Below are 21,975 nucleotides of genomic sequence, written 5' to 3'. Positions count from 1 at the left end.
GCGAAGCAGACTCAGCACTTATGCAGATGGTCATCTTAGAGAATGTTCACATTCACACAGATTTGTTGCAGAAATGTCTTAATATTTAAGGGGAACCTGTCGTCAACTTAATGCTGCCCACACTAATGGCAGAATAAAGTAGAGACAGGTGAGTAGATTTCAGGGCTCTGTTATTTATAAGTTAAAAGTAAGTGGTTGCCGAGAACCAACATCATAAACATTGCAGACTGGGCCTGGAAAAGAGTTACGGCCTCCTGAGAAGAGTCATGGTTATTCATCAATTCCTGCTCTCCCCTGCCCACCTGCTGACGATAGGTCTTCTACCTAGTTTTCTCCCTTTCTCTCTAGGAGAGAACTGCCAGTCATCAGCAGATGGGTGATTATGCATAAACATGACTCTTCTCAGGCAGATTTGACTCTTTTCCAGGCCTGTGCTGTAATGATTATGACGCTGGTTCTCAGCAACCACTTACTTTTAGCTCATGAGTGACACACCGCTGACATCAGCATGTCTGTCACTATTTTATGTGCTCCTAAGTGAGGTCAGCATAAAGTTGATGGCAGGTTCCCTTTAAATGGGTTGTCCAAATTATATTTATTGATGACCTATCCTCAGGATAGGTCATCAATATCAAATGGGCGGGGGTCCAGCAGCCGGCACACCAATCATACACTTCTATAGGATCAATCCGTCTTATTGAAATTAATAGGACGGCTTGGGTATAATTACACTGAACAATGAAGAGGAAGCAGCGCTGGGACGGATCCCCGCCGATCTGGTATTGATGACCTATCCTGAGGATAGGTCATCAGTAAATATAACTTGGACAACCCCTTTAATATCAGTTTGATTGATCTGAATGGGGTTTTTTGACAGGAAGGTTATGAATTTCATTTTAGATGAATGGAGGGGTAGCAAAAAGCTCTGCAACAAATTTGCCACATCTAAATTTGCCCATTATATTTACCCTTACAGCTCTAATCATAAGCCATATATTTACCCTTACAGCTCTTTACGTAAGCCATACTCTATATCTACCCCTACATTCATAAGCCACCATGCACTGGCTCCTGGCAACGCTGGGGTTCAAGGTTCATATCCAACCTCCAAGTACTCCAGTTTCCTCCCAGACTTTAAAGGAATACCGAAAGGCAATTTGTATTGTGAGATAAACTGCAGTCAGCAAGTGATGAAAATGTTTGTGAAGCGCTGCAGAGTATGTTAGTGCCATATAAATAGATCTATTTATCTGTAAATCCTCAGAATCAGATATTATGATATCAGCAAAGTGAGCTTTAGGGCTCATGCACACGAACGCAAACAACAGTGTCTGCAATATACGGGCACCAGCCGTGTGTGCTCCATATCACGGATGAGGACCCATTCACTTGAATCGATCCCCGATTGGCCAGTTTAGTCTATTATAGTACTGGTGGATCATTGTTCTGAACGGCCCGATGGACGATTGATTGGGTGCATTGTGGCTAATCAAAGTTTTATGTGTATGGGCTCCTTGAATTTTGTCTGATAAAGCGTGCTTACAGTTGTTAGTAGATCAACAACAGCCTAAGAGCCAGTGCCATGTATTTCATAATTATGATACAGTTATGATAGGATAACTCTTCTCTTTAAATAAAAATAAAAAACGCTAGTAAATATAAAAGTTTCTTTAAACTGGGCTCAGCCAAGCTTGCCTGTGTTTTGAACGAAGAGATAGGTATCAGCTGAGTATGGGACTTATCTGCTATAGTAACAAAGGATTTAAAAATCTGGAATACTACCATACTTTGCCTAGTCCTCTGATTCTGCAAAAATTGCTAATTTGGCCGAATTTCCACTAATGTGCATGGACACCTTAAGGGCTCATTCACACAAATGTTTTTTTGCGTTCCGTATACGGGCCGTTTTTTGCATTCCGTATACGGAACCATTTATTTCAATGATTCCGCAAAAAACCGAAATGTACTCCGTATGCATTCCGTTTCTGTATTTCAGTTTTTCAGTTCTGTTGAAAGATAGAACATGTCCTATTATTGCCCACAAATCACTTCCCGTGGCCCCATTCAAGTCAATGGGTCCGCAAAAAAATAACGGAACACATACGGAATGTACTCCGTATGTCTTCCATGTCCGTTCCGTTTTTGCGGAACCATCTATTGATATATTTTTTCTATGTAATTACTGTATATGCCATACGGAAAAAGGGAACCGGAAACACTACTGAAACAAAAACGGAAAAACAGATCTGTTAAAAATGGCCCGCCAAACACTGAAAAATTCCGACGGTCGTGTGAACAAGCCCTAAGGGTCCATTCACATGTCCGTTGTTTGTTTCCTGATCTGTTCCGTTTTTTGCTGAACAGATCTGGACCAGATCTGGACCCATTCATTTTCAATGGGTCCTGAAAAAAACGGACAGCACAATGTCAGATTTTTTTTCAGGACCCATTGGGTCCAGATCTGTTCAGCAAAAAACGGAACAGATCAGGAAAGAAACAACGGACGTGTGAATGGACCCTAAGTCTGAGTTTTTTTAGTTCTAGCAAGACATTCAATATTCTGTTCAGTTTGCTGGTTTTATATCACAGCGTCATATGGATCATAAACCAGCTTTCAAGACTCCTGAATAATAATTTGCTTAATTTTATCACCGTACAGATAGGTTAATTTGCATATAGGAGTCTAGCGCATCTATATTGCTTTCTGTGAAACAAACAGATGAGCAGCATTTACCTTCATGAGGACAACTCAAGATCTTATATTTACAGGTGATTTTTTTCATTTTAAAGTGAGTCTCCACCTTTTATCACGATGCCATTTTTAGGCCCAGCATTCCATGCTAGTAATTTTTTTTATATATTTTGAGTGTGAATTGATATTCATTTTTCAAGTACGGCGCTCCAAATTTCCTGTTTAGAGATTCAAAGGATAACATTGTAACTGTACCCACCACTAGGGGGAGCTCACTGAATACTAATGTATTAGTCTAGGTGAATGTGGTGGCTGAAAGAAATCCTAATGTTATCATAGAACTCTATAAAACTAACTATGTAACTAGTAACTATGTAATCACAATGCAGCTTTCATTTTCAAGAGCACTATGAGGAATACAAACTGCTTATTTTTGGAAGATTTTGAGCTGTGAATCAGAAAAGTGGAGCTAATGTATATATATTAAAAGAAAAATCTGCATAGAATTTTTTAATGTACTTAGATTGAAGAAAATAATTGAAATGGTTTACAAGGATGGACATTCCCTTTAGGGCCCTTGCACACGACCGTATGCCCTCCGAGACATACGGTCAGTGAGCGGCCATATGTCCCGGAGTGGCATTGATCGTGCACACGGGAGCGCACAGCATCATAGATTACAATGATGCTGTGGACGTCGGGCCGCTCGGGGGCTATTGTCCTGCACTCACAAGATCATATCAGTGTGGGACAATAGCCCCGCGGGCAGCCCGATGTCCTCAGCATCATTGTAATCTATGATGCTGGGTGTTCCCGTGCGTACGATCAATGCCGCTCCGGGACATATGGCCCGCTCACGGACTGTATGTCTCGGAGGACATATGGTCGTGTGCAAGGGCCATTAATGGGTTATGCACACGACCTTATGTATTTTGCAGTCCACAAAAAAAACGGATCTGCAAAAAATACGCATGACATCTGTGTGCATTCTGTATTTTGCGGAACGGGACAGCTGGCCCTTCATAGAACAGTACTATCCATATCCGTAATGCGGCCAATAATATGACATGTTCTATTTTTTTGTGGAGCAGACATTCGGAAACAGAATGCACACAGAGTAACTTCCATAAAAACCAGAACGGACACATACATTCGTGTGCATGAACCCTAAGAGGAATGGCATTCTTACAGTCATAGCTAATAATCACCTATTGAGTCTAATACAAATGTTCTTCCCTTCACATCTTCGCACGCCAGTGTTCACAATGCATTGCCTGGCGCCCCTGCACTGTGCTGTCTGTGGCTTTGGCACTCGTTACACCTGTTGCACTGCTCAATGATGCTGTGGTTTTATTTCTCAGTGACATTGTGACGTGGTAGTGACCCTCTGGTCTTTGCTTGTCTGTCTTCTCTCCAAGCATCGTCTGTGCTGTGTGGGTTTGCTTTTGTTACTGCGCCTGAGTACAGCTTTGTGCCCCCCTCCACTGCTCCCTTCTGGTCAGGTAGCTATGGCACTGCTTTCTTTTCCTCCTGCATGTCCCTCACTCTCAGTACAAAGCAGCCAAGTGTCTGATTAGCAATGAATAAATGGCTTATGATGATGTGATAGACAGCCTCCATAATGAATCAGAATTGAAAGGTTTATTTATTGGGTATATTTACAACATCGGCGGAATGCATCCTAGGTGGACATTGTCCCAGTTGTAAACCTATTGTCTATCTTCTGGAAAAAAAAAACAACCCCAAATGTTGTAAAATCAAAACTTACCTTTCCAAATCCCTGCCGATCCAGCGTAGATACTGTGGCAGTGCCTCCAGTCTTTGATTACAAGCGGACAGCTCATGACTGCAGCAGCCAATAGGTGCCCTCAGAAGTCACATACCATACTACTGGCTTCATGGCTTCCAATGAACAATGATGCCAGTAGATGGGCCTGTGACTTCCTACAAGCAGACAGCAGGTAACCCCTGCAGCATCAGTGGCCTCTCCAAAGAATGGCAGGGACCACTACAGCATCTCCGTTGGATCGGCAGGGGATCAGAGAGATATTGGCCAGTAGGAAGTTATAAAACGCCCTACAAACACTGTATTTTAGTAGTATAGTTTTAAGACCGTGTCATTGGTTTTTTTTTTCCCCTTGGCATTTTTCTTTTTAATCGCCACATGTTCTGGACGTGATGTTTTTCCATAGACTTCTATATAGGAAAAAAGTAGAGAAAATTCAAGCATCTCATTGTGTGATTAAATAATGCAACCCCCAAAATAGCCTGAACTCCATGGAAGCACCCAGGCTTTGTATGAAACTTTACATTGTCTTGACAAGTCCAAATAAGATGAAGTGAATATTTGGGGGGGAGGATAAATAGTCACTGTGGTAAATACGGATTTATACCACCTGACATAATAATTAAAATGACTGCTATCACATTATTAGGGGAGCTATAAAAATTATCAGTGCCAGGCATCTGATGTCTCTCCATATTGATGCACTATATTAATTACTAAAGCAGATGACTGGGTTTTTTGGGTGAAACTTTTGTAATATTTTATTTTATATTTTTATTAAAATAAGAGGCATTTGCTAATAATATCTAGGAATGCAAGGAATCCTATAATCTCTTTACTCAAACTCATCAGCTATCTCTCTGTTTAGGGAATTGCTATTTAAGTAGATCACTTATATGTTGACTCACAGACAGCCTGGATTAGAACAAACGAGCAATGGAGCAGTGACAAGATCACCGACCTAATCATCACTCTTAGCAACTCTGAAAATTGTGTCCCTGAGCATGCTGTGTATCTGACCACCGCCTGACAACAGGCCTGACTGTCAGAAATCTGGACACTTGGAAGGACACATCTTATGAAAGACAATTTTGAGAAAACATACAATTGGCTTAAACATTTTAGGCCAGGGGTCAGCAACCTTCGGCACCCCAACTGTTGTCAAACTACAATTCCCAGCATGCTCCATACATTCCCATGGGAGTTCTGAGAAGAGCAGATCAAGTATGCATGCTGGAAGTTGTGTGTTCACAATGGCTGGAGTGTCGTAGGTTTCAGACCCCTGCCCTAGGCAAACCTAATACACTGTGGTATTCCTTGAGGGGGCAGTGAATGACTGTCTCCATCCTTGAAGTAATAAAATATTTGATAATGTATCCCTTTTAAATAAAGTTGGGGAACCCTTCTAAAGTCTATGGATGCCTTTAGGGACTCTTTTTAAATTTATTTTTGCATTTTACTAATTTAAAATCTTTTATTTTCAACTGGTATTTTCAACAGTTTTTCCAAATTTTCAACAGTTTTTGATCTACCCCTTTCAGTTTCTGTGTAAATGCAGACTAGCACGCTTACCCCTCACAGTGAATCCCTTTATAGGACTGCTCTGACAGCTCACTATGTAGGCCCTTATCTCTGAACGCCTGACAGTTCACAGCTAAAGTCTTATCAATTTGATATGAATTGAGCTTAAATGAGTGTTTACGAGCTGTCAGGGGTTCAGAGATAAGGGCTGCAGTCTGAGCCATCCCTCTGAAGGAAAGCCTGCTAGTCTGCAATATGCACAGAAACTGAAAAAACCCCACAATGTTTTATAAAGACCATTTTTTATTTTTATTTTTTTTTAAATGATGTTTAGCCCAACATGAGTAGAATGCAATAATTAGAAAATATCACCAGAAGTGTCTATAGCCTTTGAGAAGGCTTATCAACATTATTCCATATGTTTTGTGCACTGTTCATCATGCATACGAATGTGGCAGATGCACCAAAACCATGTTCTCCAAGGAGAGGGCAAAATGCCTTGGGCATATTGTACTCCCCTGAACAGGTAGAAGCTTCTAATATAGACATGTAGAAAAATGTCTTAGGTCATGCAAAATGTCCAGTAGCATGACCAAAGTCAAGACATGAGGTGCATAATGTCCTGGATACAAATCAAATCTAGCAATGGATAATAGGTGCCTATACAATTACTGAGCAGGGGTATGGGAATGATCAGAGGCTATAGAATTAGGTGGAAATACAATGTACCATTGTCTTTATAATAAAGTCTTCCAAGTACCCCGATCTCTGACATGCTATTGAAATAGCCGCTCAAAAGTGAAACATTGTCTAATATATCAGGATGTTCCTCAGTCCACAGTATGCTAGTATATTAACAGATCAGCTATATCACACTTTTACAGTTATATTCTAGTTCTGTATTCATCAAGACTTCATTGAGTAGTTAGGCCTATTATTGGATGGTATTCTGCACATCAAAAATCATAATAATAATAATAACCATTTCTCTCACGATCCATCAAGTCACAGATTAATCCAATTTCTTTGTAACCGCTTTTCTCCCCCATTCCATTCATTTTGTGTGAGGTTGCATTTTTACCCATTGTGACTTATGTTTCAATCATTCTTTCAGTCTTGAGTCCCAGAGTTCTAGGTATTGCCATTGCACGGTACGATTTCTGTGCCAGAGACATGAGGGAGCTGTCCCTATTCAAAGGCGATGTGGTAAAGATCTATTCCAAGTCTGGGACCAATGGCTGGTGGAGAGGAGAAGTGAATGGCAAGGTAAACAAAAATACATGCACTATGGTGGAAGGGGCAGTGGGGTATCATTATTAGAAGAACACTTAGGATATGTTCAGATATGTTGAATTTTCAGTGTAGATCCCGCTCCGTAAAATCTTAATCAATTAACAGTATAGTGCAGGTAAATGGGGGTTTCAAAACCACATCCATATGTAGCAGATTCAGTCTGGCATTCAGAGCATGCTTGGGATTTTCAAACTTGCTACTGATTATTGTGTGGAAAAACTTTCTACGGTGGATTTCATCCTTCTCAATACTTTTTCCACCACATTCGAACATACACTTAAAAGGGTTTTCTGAGATGTTAATACTAACCTATATAGTATCTGGGGGTCTGACACCCGGAATCCCCGACGATCAGCTGTTTGAGAAGGCACCAGCACTCCTGGGAGCATCATGGTCTTCTCCTTGCTTACCAAGCACAGCGCTGTACATTGTATAGAGGCAGTGCTTGGTATCACTTCTATGGGGCTGAGTTACGTGTAGGCCATGTGACGATGAATGTGTCGTCACTGGCCTAGGGAAAGCAGTGAGAGGGCCGCAGCACTACTCGGGGAAGGGGGGCACTGCTGCCTTCTCGAACAGCTGATCTGGATGGTCCTAGTGTCGAACCTCCACCAATCAGATATCCAGAGGATAGGTCATCAGGTCGGTGGAAAATCCACAGTGAATTCTGGAGCATGAAAATCTGCACTTCTCGTAGGTCCAAAAAACATTGCATTACTGTCCTACTCTTTGTTTCTTTACTCTTTGAAAGAGTAAGCTAGAAACCTGTTATCCTTTGTGTGTTGGTGGTAGTAGTGGAACATTTTTATCTGTTTTTCTTTTCTCATACAGGTTGGCTGGTTTCCATCCACATATGTAGAAGAAGATGAATGACATTAGTTATCTACACTGGAAATTTTTCTCAAGGTTGCAAATTTCAGCTTAACCACCCCCAAAGCTTGGAGCAATTGCACAATTCTCCACTGTCTCAGTACTGATCATGTAACTAATGGGCATGCCCAGGAGGTGAGAATCATGTGCATTCGGGATGTTCCATACCATTGCAGGCTACGAAGGGTCGTGGAATGAAATAGACTTGGTGTACCAGTATGTGAGATCCAGAAAAATCTACAACTGAGCCCATATCCTAATATGCAAGACGAAAGATTATACCTGTGCTAACTAGCAAGGTGTTGGCAAGACTCACACATACAGTGCCTATCAATATGATCAACCCAACAGACTTTCTCATGTTTTTTATTTATGGCGTTTATGTGGGATTTAATTAGATGATTTAAAATGAGAGTGAAAAATCTATGTTAACTATTGTTGTTAAATGCAAAAAACTGAATGCGTAACTGGTCACCCTTTACAATGCTCATCAGAGACACCTTTGGGCACCAAAAACATGGGGGAGATGATCAAACTGGTGTAAAGTAGAACTGGCTTAGTTGCCCATAGCAACCAATCAGATTTCACCTTTTATTTTCCAAAGGAGCTGTGAAAAATTAAAGAAGGAATCTGATTGGTTGCTATAGGCAACTAAGTCAGTTCTACTTCACACCAGTTTGATAAATCTCCCCCATAGCCTTGATTTATCTCAACACATTACGGCATTACAGAGATTTCCCATTTGTTCCCATGTGAGCTTTGAACATACACAGGTTCTCTGTGACATGAACGTTGTCTTTAAAACATCCCCTCTGTTCACATAAAAACCTCTGCTGCAGATTCTGTCACCTTTTCCAGGAGAAATAGAACTGTGTGCAACACAATGGGGGACATTTATCAATAATGTTGTAATTTGTGCCCAAAAAATACTAACATTACAAATCAAAAGTGGTGATTTGTTTCACCTCATATAGCAAAAGGCACGTGCCACTTTTAAAACTTGACTTTTTAAAATCTAAATTTGATTATCTGCCTATTTCTCACGATTTTTGACACTTTAACACCCATAGAACTAAAATCCGACTTTTTTTTACCGAAATTCAGCTAACCCTGTCGGACCACACTTGTAACTTTTGAAACATATTTGTGACTTTTAAAGCATATTTGCGACATTTCCAGTGGTAAATTTTGACTTTGGTCTCAGACTCCGGGACGTTTTTGTTATTGTTCTGTTTTTGTTGAACGTCCATTTACTGACAGAACGCTGCTGTTTAGCTCCTTTATATTAGATAAAAATAAACACATCCTGTTACTTACCTGTCACTTGTTCCCATGATGCGTTGGTTTTTCTTTTCATAAATGCGACTTTTTGACAAAAAGTTACATCTTTATGCCATAAATGCAACTTTTTACACAAAACACCGCCACATAAGCTGGCTTAATTGTCTGCAACAATGTGAGCCATTTCTGACGATAAGAGGATGATAAATGATGCGTAAAATGCTTAAATTTGATATCGCCGCCCAGTTTCACATTTAAAACTCATTTCTAGCATGATGCATTCTTTATGGTGAAATATCTGGAGAAAACAATTAATATATTTGGCACAAATCAAACGCCATTCTTTTTTGGCGCGTTTTAGGCCATAATTCTGGCACAACATGCTCAGTAAATGTCCCCTATTGTTTTCCCCCAGCTGAACCCAACTGTGCCTATTACAAGCCATTGGACTGCATTGAGCATTGCCGATGTCTGCCATGCATCCGATTCACCACTGGGTCGTGGTTTGCATTTGTAAACAAAACTGTTGGGTAGATTTGAACAAATCTTGTTCTTTTTCACCAAAATTACAGCTGACTTGCAGACTGCAGCAGGGTTTTCCGTCAGGGTTTGCAACAACTAGAAATGAAAACTAAAAATGTGGTGCAAACTGCATCCCCTGCAGAAATCTACTCACTTTTCAGGTAATGTTACAGTTCTGTCAAGCAAGGAAAAAGCACCAAAAATTGCACAATGACTGGCGCAGATAATACACGTGAGCTCCTAACTGCTCATATGTGATCTGAAAATCATGGATTTTAAAAAAACTGTCTATGGATTACAGTATTTATTTTGTCATATTAAAATTATGCATTCAGCAATTTTCTATTTAAATATTGCAATTAATGTAAAAAAGAAACATGAAAAATGTAAAAACATGTTGAGTGATTTCTGTATGGGTACTGATATACGTATGTAGCAGTCACCTCTGTGTCATTAGTGTCATTAGTCTCTTCGAATCTACATAGTGGTTTGTTCTTGAACTTAGTAGAAATAAAAGACTAAGGCCCTGATTTACCAAGATCGGTGTGTGACACCATTCCTGATAGAGCCTGCATGTAATTTTTGACAAGGCGCAGGCCTCGTCCTAAAATACGTGCCTCCTCCGGCAGTCCGAGCTGCTGCAGATTTCAGACATTATTTATGCCAGGTTCTGCCGTAAATAATGATGTAGATATTAGAATATGGGCTTGCCATGCTACTAGAAAATGTGTGGGACAACTACAGAAAACATTGAAGGAAGAGCATCTGGAAATATATTGTAACTGTATGTATTGTGGCATGCCCTATTATTTATGAATTTCCAAATTTTGTCTGTATTATTTCTTCCAACCTGTAATGTGAATGCACAGATGTTGTTCTATATTTTGTACTATGATCCTGTCTGAGATTCAGATCTTATTATTTATTGTAAGATGTAGAATTAACAGTATTCATTTCTCATATCTTTTTCTACTACCTAAAACAATGTTTAGATGCCACCTTATTTCATTATGTAGCTTCACTTTAAACAAGCTTCTGAATTATAGTTTTTTTTTTTTACTGGACAATAAGTTACTGAATAAACCACAGACAAACACAGAAAGTATATGTATTTATTAATTCCACCCAAAGACAAAAGTGCTTATATTGCTTACATCATGTAAATGCATACACAGAATCATTATATTAAAACCACCACACCGGTATGCTTTCTAGTATTGATTTTCTTCCTAAATGGAAAAAAACAACAATTTTTTTAAATAGTCTTCAATACGAATAACAAATCTTCTAGCATTTTGCTATTGCAGAGTATATGTAAGCAAGGTAAATAGTAAAAGACGGGTCCCGGAGACAAGCGGAGTCCTCTTATCACTCTTCTTTATTGTTCATATAAAATTTGACAGACATCATCACCCCCTCATAGCAAGACGTTGACGCATTTCGGGTAGACACCCTTAATCGTAACGCTATGCCAAGTGTAGCCCCACTATTTAAAAGAGTTGGAATCCACTACCCCCCAGCTGCGGGGAGGGAGTCTCCAACTCTATAGGTTGCCACATACAAGAACACACCTCTTCGTTTTCTCAATTGGATCCACCTATAATTGTTAACACACTGTGCAGGCCTGGCAATGGGTAAATTAACCCTAAAGGTGCCATTAGATCCAATTCCTTAGTCCAAGCCGCACAGTGTGAACATACCATCATTGATGGAGAAGTATATAATACAAGATACAAACATGTTGCATAAAACAAAAACGAACAAAATATGGCCCTCAGCAGTTAAAATAATTATTGTTTGTAACATCAAGCGGAAAACAGTTAAATTGCCAACATTATAGATCTTAGCAGTGTACAAATAAATGAATAAACCGGTGTTCCCTAAGGCATACCGCAAGCGATCCTAATGTCATATCATACAGCGAAGTATGTATATAACACTGTTCCGTGCCCATACATCAGAACACTATGGGTGTGTCAGCATGGACACCTGGTTTGACCATTCAGCGGCAGACAGAAAACCGCCCTGTGTGAATAAGAACTTGTAGAATGATGAGCAGAGATGTGCACAGAACTAGACAGTCACAGTGTGTTCAACATTTTAATAGTTGGACACAACCTTATGTATGAAATCATCATTATTATATCCATTAGATTAGGGTAATATAGGCTATCCACTTTGTTAATATTTCACTGGTATACATAGGTCAGTTCTTTTTTCAAATTCAGACCTGCTGGGACTCTAGTAGCTAGTCTAAAAATCCAAAAGGCTTCCCTAAGGAGGATTTTTTTCCGGTGATCACCACCTCTTTTGGGGGCCAGAACTCTCTCAATGGCAAATGCTCTAAAAAATGACACCTTACGTGCATGTTTCTGTATGAAATGTCGTGCCACATTTGAGATATTTAAAATGCCAGGGTTGCTGATATAGTTTAGGTGTTCAAGAATTCGGTTTTTAAACTTGCGAGATGTACTGCCCACATACATTATATCACAATGTGTACATTTAATTACATAGATAACACCTTCCGTATTGCAATTTATATAGCTGCGGATGGGGAATCTATGCGTGTGATCTGAATTTTCAAATGTTTTTGTAGGCAGCACATACTCACAAGTTTTGCAGGGGTTGCCCCCACATTTGGTGAATCCTTTATAGATGAGCCAATTTTGTTTAAAATTGGCTCGTGTGCCAGTGGCGGTGAATAGAGATGGGGACAGCGAGCAGGACAGAGTGGTTGCCTTTCTTGACACAATTCTGCATCCTGATTTAAGAGCTTGATATAAAATGTTGTCCTCATATAATATAGGTAAACATTTTTTTATTACAGAGCTAATTGCATTGAATTCGCTACTGTAAGTTAGGGATAAAGTAGGAACTCTGTTCTGGTTGCTGTCCCCACCCCCCACATCGCCGGCAGCAAACCCATTATCAGACCTATCACCTGGCTTTCCAAATAGCATATCTTTCCTTCTTTTTTGTAATGCGAGGTCTCTCCCTCTTTTAATCATCCAAACTGGATAATTCCTATCCAAACTGGATCACAGCTGATGTAGTCTCTCTCTACCCTTCTATTCCCCACAGGATTGCTCTGCTGGCGATGGAATACCATCTCCACCGATATACTGGCCTGAGTTCCATTCATATAGATTTTATATGTGAGTTGACCAGCTACTTGCTAATACACAACTATTTCATGTTTGATGGTGTGCACTACCTGCAGACCCGCGGCGTGTCAATGGGAGCCAAATTCTCACCATCACTGGCAAATCTAACAATGTCATATTGGGAGGAAAAATACATCTATAATGTTAATAACCCGTTTATGTCTGGTTTGGTCTGGTACGGCAGATACATCGATGACGTGCTCATAATATGGGCCGGCGGTGTGTCTGCCGTCCCAGACCTCCAGGCATATTTAAACAACAATGACTATAATTTGCAATTTGTGTGCTCAGCACATACTTCACATATAAATTTCCTTGATTTGACACTCCGCGGGAACCCTGGTGAGGTGGTGCACACCATCACGTATAGGAAGGAAGTAGCGGGCAATTCTATATTGAACGCCAAAAGCCACCATCCCATCCATACCATCAGAGCAATCCCTGTGGGTGAGTTTACACGCACAGTTAGAAATTGTAGTGATAGAGACAGACTGGAAGAAGAATTCAGTAAGGTGGAGAAGAGACTGAAGGATAGGAATTATCCAGTTTGGATGATTAACCCCTTAAGGACACAGGGCGTACCGGTACGCCCTATTTCCCGAGTCCTTAAGGACCAAGGGCGTACCGGTACGTCCTGACTTAAAATCGGCATTCCGGCGCCGCGGGGGTTAATCGGAACGGGATTTCGGCTGAAATCATTCAGCCGGCATCCCGTAACAACGCAGGGGGGGGTCATTTGACCCCCCCGTATCGGCGATCGCAGAAAACCGCAGGTCAATTCAGACCTGCGGTTTTCTGCGTTTCCGGTCCATTCGGGTGTCCGGTGACCCGATGAACCGGAAAAAGACTGCGATCGGTGGCGTAATTATACACCACCAATCGCAGTCCGAGGATTTGAGGAGGCGGTGCTGGCCCTGGTGCTGAACACTGCTGTCCAGGGTGCTGATTGGTGCAGGGGAGAGAGGCGCGAGATTCAAACTTCCTGCGCTCCTCTCTCCCCTCCTCTTCCTGTTCTGCACGAGCACCCGGCAGCATCGTCCAGCACCAGCTCCTGTGTCCCCCTAATCGCCATCCATCACCCTCCTGCACCCATCGCCACCCAGGTAGGTTAGGGTCAGTGAGGGAGAGGCATCGTTAGGCAGGGAAAGAAGGGAAAAGTTAGTTAGGAAAAAAAAAAAAAAAAGAAAACTTTTAACTTTTACACAAAACTTTTTTTGATTTTTTGATCAGACCCCAGACCCCCCCCCTGCCACTTGCCCCTCCCTACCAGCCCCCCACCACCACCAGCCCCTCCACCCATCCCCCCACCACTCCCCCCAACCCCCCCCCCACCACCACCACCACTAGCCCCCTCACCACCACTTTTTTTTCTGCGTTCGCTGACTGGTCGGCACTTTTTAGCGTCCGTCCACTGTTAGCGCATCGCCTGCCCCACCGCTGATCAGCGTTGTACCGCTAATCAGCAACTTTTTTTTTTTCCTAACACTTGCCCTTTTTTCCTTTTTTTAGTACGCGAACACCCGTTGCCCCCACACACACGCACATATAATAAAGTTTTACACACACGCACACCTACACGCACACACACCCATGGCCCGCCGGGTGTTCTCGGCCGAGGAGGCATATGCCCAGATTGCCTCCGACTCCGAGAGCCCCAGTGAGGATGAGGATGACCCCACATTCCTCTTATCATCAGCATCCTCCTCATCATCATCGGATGACGATGAGCCACCAAGGCGGCGGAGGCGGAGCCAGGGGCCGCACATGCTAGGGATCCTGTGGCCCACCCTAGTACGAGCCGCCCTGGGGTTCGTACTGGTTTCCCGGCCCACCAAATAAGTTCACCGGAGACCCCTGCCGATGAACTTAGCTGGTGTCCCCCAGTGGACTTTGAGCCTGAGATTCCGGATTTCGCTGGCAATCCTGGAATCCAGATTCCCACAGTGGGGTTTACTGAAATTGACTATTTTAGTTTTTTTTTCAGTAACCCACTGGTGAATTTGATGGTGGAGCAGACGAATCTGTACGCCCAACAGTTCGTCGCTCAAAACCCAGGCTCAGTTTTGGCTAGACCCGGTGGCTGGACGCCGGTCAGTGCAGCCGAAATGAGGACATTTTGGGGCCTCGTGCTGCATATGGGTCTAGTCCAAAAACCCAGTGTCAGGCAATACTGGAGTGGGGACGTCCTGTACCAGACCCCACTGTACAGTATGGTCATGACACGCTCCCGGTTTGAGGCCATCCGGAAATGTCTGCATTATTCCGATAATGCAGCATGTCCACCCCGAGGTGATCCTGCCTATGACCGGCTGTATAAGATACGGCCTGTCATCGATCACTTTGGGGCCACATTTCAGCAGGCCTACGTACCTGGAAGGGAGGTCGCGGTTGATGAGTCGCTCATTGCGTTCAAGGGGAGACTCAGTTTCCGCCAATATATTCCCACAAAGCGAGCGAGGTATGGCGTGAAGCTATACAAAATTTGTGAGAGTACCTCAGGGTACACTTACAAATTTCGTGTGTACGAGGGGCGAGATTCCCGTATTCAACCCCCAGAATGTCCCCCCACTCTGGGTGTTAGCGGGAAACTCGTGTGGGACCTTATGTACCCACTGCTGGATAATGGTTACCACTTGTACGTGGATAACTTTTATACCAGCATTCCCTTGTTCAGGTCCCTTGCCGCCAGATCTACGTTCGCTTGTGGGACCGTGCGGAAAAATCAGCGCGGCCTCCCTGCCTACCCCCTCCAGGTACCTATCCCCAGGGGTGAGACCCGTGCACTTACCAGTGGAAACCTGTTGCTGGTCAGGTATAAGGACAAGAGGGATGTCCTTATGCTGTCCACAATCCACGGTAACGGCACCACCCCAGTCCCTGTGCGAGGTACCGCGGCAACGGTCCTCAAGCCCGATTGTATCGTCGACTACAATCGGTATATGGGAGGAGTTGATCTCTCGGATCAAGTCCTCACGCCATATAACGCCATGCGCAAAACCCGGGCATGGTACAAAAAAGTTGCGGTCTACTTGGTGCAGGTTGCCATGTACAACTCTTTTGTACTATCCCGAAGCGCTGGCAGCACAGGGACATTCCTCCAATTCTATGAGGCAGTCCTCAAGGACCTGATCTTTTCGGACCGGGAAAGAGCAGGCCGGAGTACCTCGGGAACTGGAGGCGCCCGGATCGTCCCTGGCCAACACTTTCCAGGTGTGGTCCCCCATACTGGAAAGAAGGGACGAACCCAAAAAAAGTGCAGAGTGTGTCGCAGGAGGGGGATACGGAAGGACACCACCACTCAGTGCGACACGTGCCCCGATCATCCGGGCCTCTGCGTTATCGATTGCTTCAGGGAGTATCACACTTCCATGGAGTACTAAATTTTTATAATCCCCAACAGTTCACTAGAGAACATAAAACACTATGGCTCTCAGACTTTGGAGACACGAAAACTATTTTTCTTTCCCCCAAAAATATTAGTTTTAGTGCAGGCATCCTCAAACTGCGGCCCTCCAGATGTTGTAAAACTATAACTCCCAGCATGCCCAGACAACCTACAGCCATCAGCAGGGCATGGTGGGAATTGTAGTTTTACAACATCTGGAGGGCCGCAGTTTTAGGATGCCTGCTTAGTGTCTCCAAAGTCTGAGAGCCATACATATTGGGCATCGTCGCGTGCGTAAAAGTCGTCGCTATAAAAATAACTTTTGACCAAACGCCTCGGATGAACGGTGTTAAAAATATAAAATAAAAACGGTGCCAAAACACCTATTTTTGGGCAAAATTTCAATTTAAATCCATTTTGCCGGTAATAAAGCAAGGGTTAACAGCCAAACAAAACTAAATATTTATTGCCCCGATTCTGTCGTTTGCAGAAACACCCCATATGTGGTCGTAAATGGCTATATAGCCGCACGGCAGGGCATAGAACGAAGGGAACGCCATACGGTTTCTGGAAGGCAGATTTTGATGGACAGTTTTTTTTTTGACACCATGTCCCATTAGAAGCCCCCCCTGATGTAGCCCAGACTAGAAACTCCAAAAAAGTGACCCCATCTAAGAAACTACACCCCTCAAGGTATTCAAAAGTTACTTTACAAACTATGTTAACCCTTTAGGTGTTCCACAAAACTAAATAGCGAATGTAGAAACAATTTTAGATTTTAATTTTTTTGTTACATTGCCTCAAAAAAGAGTAATATAGAGCAACCAAATATCAAATTTACCCCAAAAATAGTCCCAAAACAACAACCACCTTATCCCGTAGTTTCCTAGATGGGGTCACTTTTATGGAGTTTCTACTCTAGGGGTGCATCAGGGGGCTTGAAAGGGTACATGGTGTAAATAAACCAGTCCAGCAAAATCTGCCTTCCAAAAACCATATGGCGTTCCCCTTCTTCTATGTCCTGCCGTTTAGCCAAATAGTAGTTTACCACCACATATGGGGTGTTTCTGCAAACTACAGAATCAGGGCAACCCATTTTGAGTGTTGTTTGGCAGTTAACCCTTGTTTTACTCCTAGAAAAAAATGATTATATTGGAAAATTTTCCAAAAAATTGAAATTTCATAATTGTTTCTCCATCTGCCATTAACTCTTGTGGAACACCTAAAGGGTTAACAAAGTTTGTAAACCCAGTTTTGAATACCTTGAGGGGTGTACTTTCTTAGATGGAGTCACTTTTTTGAAATTTCTATTCTAGGGGTGCAACAGGGGGCTTCAAATGGGACATGGTATAAACAAAACCAGTCCTGCAAAATCTGCCTTCCAAAACCCATATGGTGTTCCCCTCCTTCTATGTGCTACCGTTCGGCCAAACAGTAGTTTACGACCACATATGGGGTGTTTTTGCAAACTACAGAATCAGGGCAACCCATTTTGAGTGTTGTTTGGCAGTTAACCCTTGTTTTACTCCTAGAAAAAATTGATTATATTGGAAAATTTTCCAAAAAATTGAAATTTCATAATTGTTTCTCCATCTGCCATTAACTCTTGTGGAACACCTAAAGGGTTAACAAAGTTTGTAAACCCAGTTTTGAATACCTTGAGGGGTGTACTTTCTTAGATGGAGTCACTTTTTTGAAATTTCTATTCTAGGGGTGCAACAGGGGGCTTCAAATGGGACATGGTATAAACAAAACCAGTCCTGCAAAATCTGCCTTCCAAAACCCATATGGTGTTTCCCTCCTTCTATGTGCTACCGTTCGGCCAAACAGTAGTTTACGACCACATATGGGGTGTTTTTGCAAACTACAGAATCAGGGCAACCCATTTTGAGTGTTGTTTGGCAGTTAACCCTTGTTTTACTCCTAGAAAAAATTGATTATATTGGAAAATTTTCCAAAAAATTGAAATTTCATAATTGTTTCTCCATCTGCCATTAACTCTTGTGGAACACCTAAAGGGTTAACAAAGTTTGTAAACCCAGTTTTGAATACCTTGAGGGGTGTACTTTCTTAGATGGAGTCACTTTTTTGAAATTTCTATTCTAGGGGTGCAACAGGGGGCTTCAAATGGGACATGGTATAAACAAAACCAGTCCTGCAAAATCTGCCTTCCAAAACCCATATGGTGTTCCCCTCCTTCTATGTGCTACCGTTCGGCCAAACAGTAGTTTACGACCACATATGGGGTGTTTTTGCAAACTACAGAATCAGGGCAACCCATTTTGAGTGTTGTTTGGCAGTTAACCCTTGTTTTACTCCTAGAAAAAATTGATTATATTGGAAAATTTTCCAAAAAATTGAAATTTCATAATTGTTTCTCCATCTGCCATTAACTCTTGTGGAACACCTAAAGGGTTAACAAAGTTTGTAAACCCAGTTTTGAATACCTTGAGGGGTGTACTTTCTTAGATGGAGTCACTTTTTTGAAATTTCTATTCTAGGGGTGCAACAGGGGGCTTCAAATGGGACATGGTATAAACAAAACCAGTCCTGCAAAATCTGCCTTCCAAAACCCATATGGTGTTCCCCTCCTTCTATGTGCTACCGTTCGGCCAAACAGTAGTTTACGACCACATATGGGGTGTTTTTGCAAACTACAGAATCAGGGCAACCCATTTTGAGTGTTGTTTGGCAGTTAACCCTTATTTTACTCCTGGAAAAAATTTATTATATTGGAAAATTTTCCAAAAAATAGAAATTTCAAAATTGTTTCTCCATCTGCCATTAACTCTTGTGGAACACCTAAAGGGTTAATAAAGTTTGAAAAAACAGTTTTGAATACCTTGAGGGGTGTAGTTTCTAGAATGGGGTCATTTTTGGGAGGTTTCTATTATCTAAGCCTCACAATATGACTTCAAACCTGAACTGGTCCATAAAAAGTGGGATTTTGAAGATTTCTCAAAAATTTCAAAATTTGCTTCTAAACTTCTAAGCCTTGTAACATCCCCAAAAAATAAAATATCATTCCCAAAATGCTACAAACATGAAGTAGACATATGGGGAATGTAAAGTCATCACAATTTTTGGGGGTATTACTATGTATTACAGAAGTAGAGAAACTGAAACTTTGAAATTTGCTAATTTTTCAAAATTTTTGGTAAAAAATGTATTTTTTTATGCAAAAAAAATAACTTTTTTGACCCAATTTTAGCAGTGTCATGAAGTACAATATGTGACGAAAAAACAATCTCAGAACGGCCTGGGTAAGTCAAAGCGTTTGAAAGTTATGAGCACTTAAAGTGACACTGGTCAGATTTGCAAAAAATGGCCCGGTCCTTAAGGTGAAAATGAGCCCGGTCCTTAAGGGGTTAAAAGAGGGAGAGACCTCGCATTACAAAAAAGAAGGAAAGATATGCTATTTGGAAAGCCAGGTGATAGGTCTGATAATGGGTTTGCTGCCGGCGATGTGGGGGGTGGGGACAGCAACCAGAACAGAGTTCCTACTTTATCCCTAACTTACAGTAGCGAATTCAATGCAATTAGCTCTGTAATAAAAAAATGTTTACCTATATTATATGAGGACAACATTTTATATCAAGCTCTTAAATCAGGATGCAGAATTGTGTCAAGAAAGGCAACCACTCTGTCCTGCTCGCTGTCCCCATCTCTATTCACCGCCACTGGCACACGAGCCAATTTTAAACAAAATTGGCTCATCTATAAAGGATTCACCAAATGTGGGGGCAACCCCTGCAAAACTTGTGAGTATGTGCTGCCTACAAAAACATTTGAAAATTCAGATCACACGCATAGATTCCCCATCCGCAGCTATATAAATTGCAATACGGAAGGTGTTATCTATGTAATTAAATGTACACATTGTGATATAATGTATGTGGGCAGTACATCTCGCAAGTTTAAAAACCGAATTCTTGAACACCTAAACTATATCAGCAACCCTGGCATTTTAAATATCTCAAATGTGGCACGACATTTCATACAGAAACATGCACGTAAGGTGTCATTTTTTAGAGCATTTGCCATTGAGAGAGTTCTGGCCCCCAAAAGAGGTGGTGATCACCGGAAAAAAATCCTCCTTAGGGAAGCCTTTTGGATTTTTAGACTAGCTACTAGAGTCCCAGCAGGTCTGAATTTGAAAAAAGAACTGACCTATGTATACCAGTGAAATATTAACAAAGTGGATAGCCTATATTACCCTAATCTAATGGATATAATAATGATGATTTCATACATAAGGTTGTGTTCAACTATTAAAATGTTGAACACACTGTGACTGTCTAGTTCTGTGCACATCTCTGCTCATCATTCTACAAGTTCTTATTCACACAGGGCGGTTTTCTGTCTGCCGCTGAATGGTCAAACCAGGTGTCCATGCTGACACACCCATAGTGTTCTGATGTATGGGCACGGAACAGTGTTATATACATACTTCGCTGTATGATATGACATTAGGATCGCTTGCGGTATGCCTTAGGGAACACCGGTTTATTCATTTATTTGTACACTGCTAAGATCTATAATGTTGGCAATTTAACTGTTTTCCGCTTGATGTTACAAACAATAATTATTTTAACTGCTGAGGGCCATATTTTGTTCGTTTTTGTTTTATGCAACATGTTTGTATCTTGTATTATATACTTCTCCATCAATGATGGTATGTTCACACTGTGCGGCTTGGACTAAGGAATTGGATCTAATGGCACCTTTAGGGTTAATTTACCCATTGCCAGGCCTGCACAGTGTGTTAACAATTATAGGTGGATCCAATTGAGAAAACGAAGAGGTGTGTTCTTGTATGTGGCAACCTATAGAGTTGGAGACTCCCTCCCCGCAGCTGGGGGGTAGTGGATTCCAACTCTTTTAAATAGTGGGGCTACACTTGGCATAGCGTTACGATTAAGGGTGTCTACCCGAAACGCGTCAACGTCTTGCTATGAGGGGGTGATGATGTCTGTCAAATTTTATATGAACAATAAAGAAGAGTGATAAGAGGACTCCGCTTGTCTCCGGGACCCGTCTTTTACTATTTACCTGCAGCCTGCCAAGGGAACACTCCCCTAGGGCCTCTGGAGCCGGGACTATACACTATACCAGAGAGGTGAGCTGGATTCAGTTTTTTCCATATATGTAAGCAAGGGTGTAGCTATAGGGGGTACAGAGGTAGCAGTCGCTACGGGGCCCAGGAGCCTGAGGGGGCCCAAAGCCCCTTGTGCCGCATAAAAAGACACCAGTATTATGGAAAGTGCATGCTGGTCAAGTTACATCTTTGGCTGGAAGGAAGGGGCTAGGTCAAGAATTTGGCATGGTATAGGTAGGTGATGACGTAGGACGTCACGCTTGCCCTTCCTCCCGCCGCTCGGCTGCCTCGCTGATCATTGACCACTGTTTGCGGTGTCTTCGTTCCCTTCCTTTGCCTTCCCGATTGGATTGCGTTCGG

At 42.0% G+C, this 21,975-nt stretch overlaps 1 protein-coding gene across 1 annotated transcript in view; it reads left to right on the top strand.

Annotated features, from left to right (window-relative positions):
- The window catches only part of VAV3 (vav guanine nucleotide exchange factor 3), a 207,952-nt gene extending 196,784 nt beyond the window's left edge, over positions 1-11,168 (top strand). Inside the window, exons 26-27 of the mRNA XM_044302172.1 lie at positions 7,114-7,265; positions 8,124-11,168. Coding sequence (XP_044158107.1) covers positions 7,114-7,265; positions 8,124-8,165 — 194 coding nt within the window. The 3' untranslated portion in view covers positions 8,166-11,168. The remainder of the gene's footprint in view (positions 1-7,113; positions 7,266-8,123) is intronic.
- The last annotated feature ends 10,807 nt before the right edge of the window (positions 11,169-21,975 follow it).

This window comes from Bufo gargarizans, chromosome 7, assembly GCF_014858855.1.
Source record: "Bufo gargarizans isolate SCDJY-AF-19 chromosome 7, ASM1485885v1, whole genome shotgun sequence".
NCBI classification, from domain to species: Eukaryota; Metazoa; Chordata; class Amphibia; order Anura; family Bufonidae; genus Bufo; species Bufo gargarizans.
Note: the sequence above shows the minus strand (reverse complement) of the source record. Positions and strands in the feature narration are given on the sequence as shown.